Source organism: Danio rerio, chromosome 15, assembly GCF_049306965.1.
Source record: "Danio rerio strain Tuebingen ecotype United States chromosome 15, GRCz12tu, whole genome shotgun sequence".
Taxonomy (NCBI): Eukaryota; Metazoa; Chordata; class Actinopteri; order Cypriniformes; family Danionidae; genus Danio; species Danio rerio.
The window spans coordinates 29,455,152-29,469,452 of NC_133190.1; the positions used below are offsets into that span (position 1 = coordinate 29,455,152).

The 14,301-nt window shown below is 36.3% G+C and overlaps 1 protein-coding gene across 9 annotated transcripts in view; it reads left to right on the top strand.

Annotated features, from left to right (window-relative positions):
- Positions 1-14,301, top strand: part of bcas3 (BCAS3 microtubule associated cell migration factor) — a 402,314-nt gene that overhangs the window by 16,378 nt on the left and 371,635 nt on the right. For all 9 annotated transcript variants that reach the window (XM_021481360.3, XM_005157643.6, NM_200622.1 and 6 more), the window contains 1 exon segment: positions 4,382-4,454. In XM_021481360.3, coding sequence (XP_021337035.1) covers positions 4,382-4,454 — 73 coding nt within the window.

A 14,301-nucleotide genomic window follows, 5' to 3' on the forward strand; every position in this document is an offset into this window, starting at 1 on the left:
TGCTGTTAAAATGAATGCATGTTCAAAAGAAATGCCTGACTGAAACAAAGCCACTTATTTTGATGTTTTGTTGTCTATAGCCATGCTATATATCAGTGCTTCGCATAGGCTTGAAGTATACTTGTGGAGGTAGCTGGATTGAAACACACCATTTACCCACACCACATAGGTACTTAGCTATATTTGACAAACAAAACATACTTTTTAATAATACTTGTGTTTATTATGACACTGTTATACACTGTTTTTAATAGGTTAAAGTAAAAAAAAAAAAAACTTTTATGCTAATCAGGAGCCATGTGCACCCACTGACAGGTAAAATCTGCTTCGCTCTCTCTTTCAAGTTCAAAGCAAACTAGAATGCCAAAGCATTTTAGATATGTATATAAACTAGCCCATGTAATATATTAACATCATCAAATTAATCAAATAATCAGCAAATAAGAAATAAATGACAGAAAAGGTAATAAAAACAGACAATATCTCTAAAAAACTTAATAATTGCAAGTTTAAAACGAGTAGATTTTTTTAAAAATAAGGCAAATGCCTTGATTAACCATTACTAATGGTATAGACTATTTCAATATGGTGATGTCATTGGCCTATGAACATTTCCAGCTTGTTATCAAACTATTTCATAACTTTTACAAGAGGCAATTCAATCGTAATTTAAAGTTAAAACGGCTATTATAACATTATCCATATGTGGCTCTTTTTGGATTCTTGGAAGCTATATAAATTAAAAGTGTTAAGCAGGAAATAATTTGGGATCATTGTTTTTGTTTACATCCCTCAAAATAGTCAATGTATTTATTTTGCAGCCTTGGATGACATTTCGCCTTTGTGTGTATTGTAAAGTTTTTCGGAGTCATTTAGATTAATGAATCTATTATTTACTTTTTCTCTCTGTATTGCGGCTGTGTGTGCACTGTCAGCTGTGAAACCAGCTGGAAAGTAGTCTTTAATAAAAGAGTAATGCAAAAATGCATACGAGCTTTAGAAAGCGACAGCAAAAGTTGAATTCGGGACATTTTAGGAGATTTAGAAACCCAGGCTGGATGAACTTTAAGTCCCAAAAATATGCATCTCTGTGGGTATGCAGAGCACTTGTCAACAGTCCTGCAGACAGTCTCAAGTCTCGCGGGCACAGAACAAAACTGGTAAATGAGAGAAGATTTTCCACTACTTAATCGATCGCTGATGTTTGGTTATATTGAGCGGATACAAAAAGTGTAAAAGCATGTTAATAATAGTAAAAAAAAAAGTGTCAATAAATATACTTACGTGGCCATAAATATATCTGGGCAGCCCGCCCAAGTAAAGTCTATGTGTGGGAAGCACTGTCTATTTATTAAGTTATATTTTAATATTGTTAACTGTCTAAATTTTGAGGGCTAATTTATAATGTAGGACTGTGATTCTGAACTGGTTTTGTTTCTTGATTCAAACATTTTCCACCCAACACCTTATTGTTGACCAACAGTAAAATGCATTTTTTAACACTGATAATCAAAATCAGTATGAAATCAGCTGATTAAAATTCATTCTGAAGGATCATGTGACACTGAAGTAATGGAGTAATTCCTGCTTTACTTTAGCTTTGTTTTAAAATAGAGACAAAAGTCTAGTATAAACTATTTTATACTAAATTGCTATAGTATTTCACTTTTTAATGCATTTTTTAATGCATTTACAGTATTTTAATGAAATAAATGCATATTGTAGATAAAACAATTGCTTTTATGAAGCATTTTTCTCTATGATAAAAGTTTGTTTGCCATCCTACAGTTAGCATATATAAAAACTGTTTCATTTAATTTAAATTTTATTATTTTAGAATTTATTTAGTGTTTTCTCTTCCTGCTGTTTTCCTGAATAGATATAATAGGATCCAACTTTGGGTTGAGATCCCTGCCAGAAGCCCTTTCATTACTGTGTGCAAAGCTGCTGCTCTGAAATATTATTACAAATTCTACATTCCAGTGACATCTTAATTTTCAGCTTGTCATGAACAAGCGTCCACCCCCAAATTGAAATATGTGTCGACAGAGCACGATCTCCGGCTACGCTTAAATTTATTTCACATGTCATATGTCACATAAACGGCACGTTCTTTTACATGTTACGTTTGCCACTGCTATTTGTCCATAAATTTGCAGAAAATAAAATCAGTTTGAGGCAGTTACATGCTTTTTCGAATCAAGTTAGACCGAGATGTAGCAATTTATAAAGTTCCATGTCTCTCTTCCTTACTGGCTTTTCCATATATCATGTTTAAATTAAAGACTACCTTCTGTTTCTTAATAGCGCAGAGAGCTCGCCAGAGCCCCGCTGTTTTCCCATCATAATATTAAAATCAGTCCTTCACGATTATGTTGGCATGCTGTCAGCTGGCTGCCTGGACTTTTACCGCCGCTTTGGCAGAGAGGAACTGCAGACTTCTGTGATTTTCCTTCTCTTTCATCACGACTCACTCATTGGTCATCGCATGCTTGTGCTCATTCCGTTTGTTAGGGGACCAAAATGAATAGCCTGACAAAAGAACGCTACATCTTTCAAAACAGAAAAAATGTGCAACCTGATTAGGTGTGCTAGGATTTTTATGTAAGGTCAAATTCTCTCCCTTTTAAAGATATTCATTTTCTTTTTGATAAATTAGGGTGGTTTTTGTGAATAAATCAGGTTGTTAGTTTTAAATTTAATCCTGTTTTTTTTTTTATCCCATATGCAAATGTAAAAACAAAAGGAATAGGAAATGCACTGAGTTGTATTGTTGGGTGACATTTATGCCCAGAATTTGCTTTCTGTCCTTTTGGCAGATTTAAACAATGCACAATAAAGGCATTGAATGCCGGCTGGATTGGGATAAAAGAGAATTGTCATAATAAGAAGCAGCAGACAGCCGACACATGAGGAGAACGCTTCTCTGCTAAATCAAATGAATTGTACAAGTGGGGAAACTGATTGCGATCTGTTTGGCGCAAACAGTGTCATACTGTAGTGGGATTTAAAAAGAGTAATTGTTTTAGCTGGGTGGGCGGATTTGGAAAGTCCTGAAAATAGGTGTCAATTTTAATAAGGCAAGGTCTTTCCCAGAATAAAGAAGGAAGTTCCACTTTCTCTAAAGAGACAAACTGGCTCTCTCTTTTCTTTTCCTCACATCCGTTCCGTTTCTGACTTGTGCTGTTGTTTTGCAATGATTCATTTCCAGGTGACCGCTACGGATGTTCCTATTCACAGCTGACCAAAAGTCAGCGATTGCTTCCTCACCATTTCAATTTATCTAACTGTTGAAAGCAGCTCTCCTAAAAATGTACCTTTTTCTGAAATACAGGAAATTTGTTATGTCTTCCAGAAAACAATTCCCTTAATATTTCTCCGCATAAATTAAAAGCAGACATTGGAAATCTTAAACGAAAGCCACTTTTTAAAGTCCAGCCGTTTTCGGGGGACACAGCTACGGGCAGACAAGAACACGGGGTGGTTTCTGCCCCTTAATTGTTCTTTTAAATAGAAGGCAGCTGTTGTCCTTTAGAAGCCTGTCGTATTTGCGTTATGATTGGATATCGTGAGCAGTCGCAATGTCTGATGACATAGAAGTGAAGATAGAGGAGAGGCCCTTTAAAGTGTTAAGGTTTGAGAATGACACATTTGCACTCACACGCCATGCCACAGGGACCGTTCTCTCCTGGAGCTGATTAGTGTCATGGCATGGCTGTCCAAATTACAGCTCCACAAAGGCTAACATCTTCTTCTACCCCAACATGAATGAACGTCTCTCCCCCCGCCTTCTCTTTTAAATCAAGAGAATTAGATAAATATGGCATCTGTAAACTTACTGCGACATGTTTTCTCCACCCAAAGTATGCCTACCGGCCTTTTGCCATTCTGTAATTCCTCCGAAGCCTTGAAATTAAAGCCAGTCAGACAGAAGACTCCTCCGAAAGCTTTGAAGGCTTTCTCCATTAGAGTCGGAGGAGAAATGGTTTGTGTTCAACACATTGAGCTGAGTGGCGTTTCTGTTCTCTGTCTCCATTTAATGTCTTGCATGCTGGTATTTTAATTTCATTTGATCCCTATAAGTCTTTGTGAGGACCAGGGCATTATTTTCTGGTAAGTGAGGTTGTGTGTATGTCAAAGCTGACAGGAGTGAGGTGCCCGCTTTTTTTAAAAGGATATTTTCAAGGCATAATTTTGATTACAGATCTCTTGTAATGCAATCAACACGCTTCCTGTTGCGGTAGCTGTTTTTTAAGATGGAGTTCGGCGGGTGGGTGGCTTTGGCAGAGAGACAACGGGCCTCATATGCGGGTGGCTAATGAATGTCCCTCTTTATGTGGGTCAGTGGTTAATGTTCCCCCTTCTGTCCCTCCGGGTGCAGGTTCCCTCAACACTGACAGCTTCGCTGAGAAACGGCCCCTCCTCGGCGTGTGCAAGAGCACGGGTTCTTCAGGGTGAGTGAACAACGACCACGTCACTTCCACTGTCAGCTCGGCCTAGTGTTACAGGAGCTTTCATATTCACAGGTCATGCTTGGCTGTTTTTAAAGCTGCACACAAGTACGGTTTAAGCAGAAGGGTCACAATTACAGAATTATTATCGAAAACTTTTTTTGTTCTTTTTAGATTATTTTCCATCACGTATTATAATGAGAGACACTATTATTGATTAGCACCAGAGACATTTTAAGGGCACCTATGATGAAAATCATCTTTTGTAAGCTGTTTGGACAGAACTGTGTGTAGTGTCTCCACAGTCATATCGGGGTGATATAAAGACAATTGGTCTCTTTTTAGTGTCCTGACATTAAAATAGGATTCAAATCCCTTCCATTTTGAAGCCGACCACAACGTGATGTAGGAATGCGGTTTCCCCGCCTACCAAATTGATTGACAGTTGCGTATTAACATGTCTCTGTAGTGACGCGTATAATCGTATCAACAAGACAGGACATGCGCAAAGTAACTGGGATTAAAAGAACTGTTCAGCTCTCTGTGATCATCAGTCATCATCAAATGTACATGTACAACTTTTAAATGTTTTAAAACATGTTTGTAATGAATTACAGCGATTTTACCGTCTTCACTTTATTACCACAGCCACCTGTGTGTACAGTTATAAATGAAAGACGCTTGAATCCTGGTTTATAGATGTTAAATTCCATTTGTTTTGGACATTAACATAATGGATATCCATACAGCAGTGAATATTAGCATGTATCCTGTCACATTTGCCACGCAAAAACGTGCAAAGTTAATTGCGATCGATGTTTGTATGTGTGCATGCATGCGTTAACTTTGTAACGACATTGTGTTAGACTCATCGTTGCAAGTCCACAACAAATACATCTAACAATCATTAGTAAAGTTCTTACTGTAGTGTTTCTCACAAACATTTTGTGAGATCTGTTTCCTTCATGTCTGTCACTGTGCTATTTATCTGATGCAGCCAAGGTGGAGATTGAGGCACACTCTGACAGGCACGTGGGAACGGTGGGTGGGAAGAACTAGCATTAAAGGCACAGGCAACAAAAGCAACTACATTGTGTTCAGAGCAGACAATTTCAATATTTTGAAAGGTATAATAAATAATTTGATGGGTGTTTTGAGCTGAAACTTTACAGACACATTCTGGAGACACAAAATACTTATCTTAAATCTTGAAAAAGGGCTTAAATAATTGCCCTTTAAAACTATAAAATTATATATTTTTGACCTAGTCTAAATTTCTGTGCTGTCATATTTTGTAATCTGTAGTGTTTATATTATAGTTTGTGCATTTATCTGTAGGTAGAGCTGCACACTGGTGATGGTGAGGCGAGTCCTCTCATATAATTGTAATGTGCTTTGGGTGTATGGCCATACCCAATAAATACGCTATATAGATGCACATTAAAACACTAAACATCAAGAAAGTGTTCTTTTAAGCCTATTATGCAGAACATACACTTGACTGCAACACACACAAAGTTTGTGCTTATGAGCTTTTCTGAAGTGTTTTCAGATTCTCAACAGCATTTAAATATGTGCCCCTGACTACTCACTTCAGTAGATCATTTTCTTGTTGATCTGTATGCTTTTCACAGAAATGGATTTGTGCTATTGAGAATTAGTAAGAATGGATATGGAAAATGGATCGTGAACCACTGCATTAATTTGCCATTACCAATATTTCTATCTAACTTATGCACAAATTTAGAATATTGAATAAAACATTTTTCATATATAAAATGTTTCCATCCCATGTGTTCAAGACAATAAAATAGTTACTTCATGGGAAAATGAGACAATATATCAATAATGAAAATGGAAGTTCCTGCCAGTGGGAAAGCAACTGTAATGCCTCCTTCTTTATAATAAATGTGTTGTGACTCAGAACTACAGTCACTAAACACAGTAGCAGTCCTTGTCGTGATCGTTTGAGTTCGGAGGCAGGTGACTGATGTTTGGGGACACAATCAACCGATAACTAGATTCTCTCAAGTTTTTTTTTTAAGTACTAAAAATCTGCATGAGAATAGGTAAGTGGAAATTTTTGTGCTGTTTGAAGGTCTCATTTGAGATTTAATATGAATATAATATGAATATAATTAGTGTGCCGACATATTGCAAAAACATTGCACCATGTCATGATTTGAGAAAGTCCAGTTGAGGTGAAATGCAGGTCAAGGCCATTTAAAATTTTTGTACTTTTCCCTAAAGTGAAGTTTTATGGATATAATAGGCATGTATCCTTCTCCCGCAGTGCGCGACACGAGTGGAGACATGTAAAACTCTTCATGAAGTGAAGTCCATGTGCTAATGGAATGTTCCGTCTGTTGTCTGGTTTATGGCGTTTTCCCATTTTAAAGCACAGTCTAGGCCAAGCCACATCCCTTAGCGTGTGCAACATTTAGATATTATGAGGTACAAATCTTAAGTACATTTGAAAACCCGTAATTTGTTCTGCATAATAACCTGCATCAAAGGTCCGACGAGGGCCAGGGAGTGTTCTAGAAGAGATGGCGTAACCCTGCTGACTAGGGATGGGACGATAACCGTTTTCAAGGTGTATCGTGGTTTGGAAAAGTCAAGGCTTTAAAACCACCAAAATTATCTGCTTTACCATTCCTTTTTTTTTTTTTTTTTTTTAGGTTTTTAGAAAACTAATGAAGACAGCATAAGTCAATGATTCATTTTAATTATTTAGTCTGACATGTTTACTGTTCCAAAATATTTTAAATGTATCTCAAATTAAAATATTTTTTGTTCAAAGGCGAAAATTTTTTTTTTTTACCCAGACATTTGAAAAGAATATATTTTAGAGCAGTGATCACAATACTGTGAAATCGTTATAATTTTATCCAAGGTTATATCATCAGAATCTTAAACAGGTCCATGCCTACTGCTGAATGATGAACTGTTTCCAGTGGTTCGGTACGGTTTGGTTCGTTAATCTTTTATGGCCGTTTCCACTGTCAAAGGGTACCTAAAAGTGTTCTGTACCATGTCACTTTTTTGGCACCCTTTTGAAAAGGTACCTAGCATAAGAAAAGGGCACAAAAAGGTGGAGCTAGATGTGCTGCTGAATGCTATTGGTTTACAGAGATACGTCACTCGCAGATGCCGGAAAATAAAAACAAAGGAATTGTCATTTTTAAAAACACAGCCAAGGCATTACACTGTAATAATATATACATATAATAATGAAACCTGGTGGGCCTAACATCCAACATCTGATCCTTTCAGAAACTGACAAACGCGAGAGTGAAGCATGAGAAAACAAAGGAGAAGCCGGAAAAAAACAGCAGCAAATGATGTTTTCTGCAACCTAAAACATGAACAAACTGCCATGTTTAACTATGATCATGACCTTTTGGAATATTATGAACTCTTAGATGGAATTACTTTCTAACAAGAGGTTACATGTGCTGGACACATAAAAACGACACATATATTTCTATATTTCGTGTTGTTTTTTAACCCAAATAAGCAATAAATGTATGTTGTGTGTTAAGCTGTTTTTCTGTGATTGATAACATATCAGAGGCTGTAAAGGCTCCTACACACCGGGACGCTTTTCGTGTATGTTTTTCTGCATTCAAACCCAAGCGATTTTCACTGGCGTCAAGCAGAAGAGTATGCAAAATCACTCTTTGACGTTAGATAGCGCTACACAACTTTAAGCTTCCGACACCCACTTTTAACACAGAAGAAGAGGAAGAGAGGAAGTTCACACGCTACTGGTGACTCGAACAAGTATATATGGTTCAAGCAGCAGCTCCAGCTCTAGCGATGAAGAAATGATTATTGTTCAGCAGAGCAATAAACAGCTCCACGTTCTTATCGCCTCTAAGTATCTTCTTCAATGTGCGCTCGCATTGACAGTTTTGCGCTTGAGCGCCTCCAAGTGCTGCTTACTGTAACTTCAGCAGCTCCGTGCACGTGAACTAAAGTGGCAATCTGATTGGAGGAGAAGGTTTTAACGCAGTGCATCCGTTTAAAAAAACAAGCATGAGGCGCTTTTTTTTTTAAATGACACTGTTGCGCCTGGCTTTTTGCGCGTTGGTGTGCACAATCACATTGACACCCTTTTATATAGTCACAAGGCATTAAACATAGACAGAAAACGCGAGCAAAAATGTCTCTGTGTGCACAGGCCTTAATGGTCTGTATGTGTTCATATATATTGCATTTATTTATTTAATATAATCGCAGATTATATGCCAAAGGGTACCCTTTTGGCAGTGGAAACGCAAGCCTGATAAAGGTGACCCTTATCAAACTGTACCTTTCATTGGAAACGGGCCATGAGTGACCATCCTGGTCATCTCCAGAGGGACAGTTCTGGTAGCTTGGACCCTAAATTTGTGGAAAATATGCCCCCTTAGGGAGTGAGAAGGAACAGGGCACATCAGTTACTGGCTCCTCTCCTCCCCTCAGCTATGTCTGCCACCTCTTAAAACCAACTCCTCCGCTTCTGCTGCAAATCTTAACTCAATATTTCCTCCCAAGGAAATAGAATAAGGAAGTCTGTCCTCAGCACACTTTGATGGAGACCACCATCCCAGCCGTTTCAAGACTAGAGCTTTACTCTGCCGGCTCTTATGCAGCCAAATGCGCCGTGTCCGCCCTGACATGGAGACAGACTCTGACGATTTGGCTTTGTACTCCAGCAACGGTTGGTCTAATGCTGAAAACATGCCTCGTGTTGAAAACCATAACCCTCTCCCTCCGGGTGAATGGTGTTGCCGCTGCTACGTTCCAGTAGACGTGTTTGGTAAATAGCCTAGGTCTGTACTTTCCTTTTTTTTTTTTAAAGGCTGCACTGTGCTCGGCTCTTTCCCTTATACTGAAATAGTTCATAAACTTACCAAAGTCCTCACACGATTTTTAGTATGTAATCATTTTGAAATAACAGCTTTTGTCAACCACCAGTGTGGATGCTGTCTTGACACTCAAATGGAAAACAGATTGCAGTCTTGGCCGATACAGAAGTGCTGGTTTAGAAGTTGGTTCAGTCAGCTTTAGGCTTAGATTACAAGATTTGCAAATTAAAGGAAAACCAGAAAGAGGAAAAAAGCATGTGTGCTAAAGCCTTTATAGCAGAACTCCAGCCAGACACATTCGACATAATGTTATCAATGGAGGGGGATTATGTCTTAAGTCCAAACAATGTATGGATCTGGTGAATTTCCTGACTGCAAAGTACACACGGCGCCCTTCGTGCTGTGCTGCAGTGCTGGTAGAGTTTGTAAATTAGCAAGGAATGTGTGTGGTGCTATTCAATCGACCGTTGGCCCCCACTTATGTCTGGAAAGGGTTTGATTTTCCACTGTTCCATTGTTATTATTATTTTTAATTAGTGCTACAGGTATTACAGTGACTATATATATTGTGCTAAATTTACAGTATAAACCTGAAGTCATATTTACCTAATACATATCCATCCATCCATCTGTCTGTCCGTCCATCTCTCTGTCATGAGAAAAAAATAAGAATAAATATTAGTTTGTTTTGCTATATGTTTGTTCTGTTGGGCATAATATTCTTTGTTTTGTCATTTTTCTTCCATTTATTTGTTTGTCCTTAGGTAGTTTGTTCTATTATTTGTTTTGTTTATTCCATTGTTTTATCATCTCTTCTGTCATTAGTTTGTTGTATAATTCATTCTGTTGTTTATACTGCTGTTCTTTTTTTGTTAGCTTGTTCATTTTATTGTTTGTTCAGTCTAACTTTTGGTCATTCTTTCTGTTCTCTCTCTTCCTCTTTGTTGGTTTTGTCTGTTCATGGTTTAATGTGTCGTTCTGCCATCTAATGTAACAAACCTTCTATGGTAACTAGCCTTCTGTCATCTATATTTTATTTGTTTCCTGTTGTGTTTTGTATTGTTTTTTTTGTTTTTTTTTTACTGAAAATGATAGATTTTTACATTAATATTCTAGATTTGATTCCATTTATACCTGAAGATAAAATCTACACTTAAAGTCAAAATTATAAGCCCTCTTGTGATTTTTATTTAAATTTGTTTTTAAATTTAATTTAATTTAATTCTTTATATATATATATATATATATATATATATATATATATATATATATATATATATATATATATACATATATATATATATATATATATATATATAGTTTTGTGTTTGTTTTTTGTTTTGCTTTTGCTTTGCTTTGTATTTTATTTTATTTAGTTTTTTTTTTTTTTGTGTTTTTTGCTTTGTTTAGTTTATTTTCTAATATTTCCCAAATGATGTTTGACAGAGCAAGGATTTTTTTACGGTATTTTCTATAATATGTTTTACTTCTGAAGAAAAGTGTTGTTACACTGTTAAAAACATTTTAAGGTCAATATTATTAACCCCCTTAAGCAATATATATTTTTCGATTGTCTAAAAAACAAACACTTACCCTAAATTGTCTAGTTAGCCTAGTTAACCTAGTTAAACCTTTAAGTCACACTTTAAGCTGAATACTAGTAACTTGAAAAGGTTTTACAAACGAGATGTAGAATCGGACACTCAAGACTTACACACACATATTTATTGAAAAGGGAATAAAAATCTATTTGTGACTTGTGTAAGAATATTTTGTGTAAGAATATAACATATATTTTAATGGAATGTGTATTTTTAAATGATATTAGAGAACATTTTTATTTAGTAAATGTTTGAAGAGGTGCCTTCTCAAGCAATTTTAGAATATTTATCTTTAATCAAACTAAAAGATTGTATATGTATCTTTTCAGTGTTGTTGCTATTTTTAAGTTTTTCTTTTGTATAATGTATGTTTGTTATGAAACTGATATGATTGTATGTTATATATTGTATATTTAGTATATGTTTGCCATGTATGTAGCCAATGCTGCTGATATGGCATTAAACAAAATTAAATGAATAAATAAATAAATATTGAAAAATATCTAGTGAAAGGTTATGTACTATCATTATGGCAAAGATAAAAGAATTTAGTTATTATAAATTAGTTATGAAAACTATTATGTTTAGAAATGTGTTTCCGTTAAAAAGAGATTGGGGAAAAATATAGAGGGGTCTAATAATTTAGGAGGGCTAATAATTCTGACTTCAACTTTACATCAGGATTTGTGCTAAAAGTATCATTTATCTACATATTTTATCATGCATCTAAGAGCTAAAATCATTAAAACCAAGTAGAAAATGTAAGCTTTGGTAGCCCCTTAGAGAATATCAAACGCTGGATATTAATAATGGGCTGTTGAATTTTAAAAGCATGCTGTTCCACTATTTGTGGCCTGTGCAGTGAGTATGTTTGGAAGGGGTAAAAGTTCACCCCTCAAGAGGTCTGCTTTTGTTCTCTGGATTGTGGAGAAATTAAGTCGTTGGGCAGGCAGAAAACAGTGCCCTCTCTTCCTTCCCCTCAAATTTCCAGATCTCCATGGAGAGGATGTGGATGTGCTTTTTTTTTTCGCTGCTGCAATCCTCTAATGCAATCCTCTGTCATTGTGAAGATTACAGCTGGACCACTGTCAGGGACTGCAGCACGTGGAGGTTCAAAAGAGGGTCCAGTCCTCACAGGCGTAGAGCCATGATTTTTGACTCTACAGCCGCCACACTGTGCTCGGCCCCAGGATGGTGGCAGATGTCCAGTGACTCTCCCACTGTATGAGCAGAGCCTCAGTCCACTGTCCACCCAGTGTTATCAATGAGATCTGTTTTACTTTTTTTTTTTTTTTTTTCTTTAAACATGGCCCAAACTGTCCTCACCCCAAGCTGTGTCCATACAAAGTCGAACTGCCTGCTTATTAATTACACAATAGCTGGGAGGAGTGGAAACCCAGTTTTGTCCGGTGACTATTTTTAAAGCGATTTAGCTAAAGCCTACTGTGCTATTAAGCTGTGCTTTTCATTGCATTTTTATTGAGATGTGAGAAATCCCTCTTAAGTGTATTAAATGATAAATCTCCGTGCGTTTGTGCGTTTGTATTAGACACAGGATTAAGGGAGGATTGGGAAGTGATGCTTTTAGAGCCCATGAGCCTGTTACTCTCTTGCCATCACACCCGGAACTGTGAGATCTTTTGGCATGGTGGGTGCGATCATGCAGAGATCAGTGGAGGTGAATACGAGTGATTTCATCCAAAACATGGCACATCTGAAGCAAATAGATTAGGGACAATTCACTCAAAAATCAAAGCTCTGTCATCATTTACTCTTAATTACTTATTTACTTTTACACCTTTGACCTGTTCCAAACATGTAACCATAGACCTCCATAGTATTTTTGTTTTTCCTACTTTGGATGTTTCCAACATTTTTCAGAATATCTTCTTTTGTACTCAACAGATCAAAAAAATTACAAACTGGTTTGGATCAAGTGTTAAGGGTGATGGTGATGGGATAATTGTATATAAAAATTTTTTTAACCATCCTCTTAAAGCGGGGTTGTCAAACAAAACTTTCACCTCCGCTTTATGGCTGTCATCGGCATAAGTGTAACTGTATAAGATTATAAAACTGTATAATTGTTACTACTTCTCAAGATATTGGTTGATATTTGTCTTTTTATTTCATTATAACATACTAAAGTAGGCATAACACATACATACATGTATTTGCATAAATGTAAATTAGACGCTTCTTCTCTGGACCATTTTAACATGAATCCTTTTATTCACATTACTCCTCATCAAAGTAAATAACAAAGACAAATATACAAGTCAATAGCTTTTTTCAAAACTTTGTCACATTTGAGAGAACTATAAATTCCCTCATTCATTCATTTTACTTTGGCTTAGTCCTTCTTCATCAGGGGTTACCACAGTGGAATGAACTGCCAACTTATCCAGCATGTGTTTTACACAGCGGATGCTCTTCCAGCTGCAACCCAGTAGCCTACTGGGAACTCATACACTACAGCCAACTTAGTTTGATCAATTCACCTATAGCTCATGTCTTTGGACTGTGTGGGTAATCAGAGCACTCAAACCCATGAAAACATGGGGAGAACATGCAAACTCCACACAGAAATGCCAACTGACCCAGCTGGAACTCGAACTAGTGACCTTCTTGCTGTGAGGCGACAGTGCTAACCATTGAGCCATCGTGTTGGCCAATATAAATATGGGAAATATACATGTCTCAAAACAAATATGCATTATATGTGATGTATTTAATAGTCAATATTTGATATAAAGCAGCATGGACTTTTATTATAATGGTGAGTTTACACTAAATGTGAAGCACAGTGGTACAGTACTCTCTCTAAATTACTTGTGGGATGCTTTTCACCTGATGCGACATTACTGGTCAAGTTGAATATATTAATGCAAATTCTGCATTTTTCATGGCAAACAAATTATTCTGCCCAGTTCACATTGACCATGTTTATAATCTACTCAAAGAAAATAATTAAATTGAGGCCTTGAGTTTGACACACATGCTTGGAAGGGTACACCTTAAAATGTACATTAAAACTTCATCTTATAAGTTAGATAGGTATTTGTGTGTTTTTGCTGCATGGTTCAGGATAAATTAAGGATTTGGTAAAAATTACATTTGTAATTCTTCCATGATCATGTGTAGATGAAAATAAACTTATTTGTTTAGTTTTAAATAATCTTGTTGAGGGAATGGTTCAGTAATTCAAATACTTGTTCCCTTTGAGTAAATCTGTTGAATAAATAACTTAACGAATTGCTTGTTGCCACCTACTGGCATAACAATGTTATAAAGCTCCTAAATTGTTATTTAAATGACAATTTGCCAGTTAGGGTATTAATTAGATTAATAATATTAATAAAGATGAATGCAACTCTAGCTTTCAACATTAAG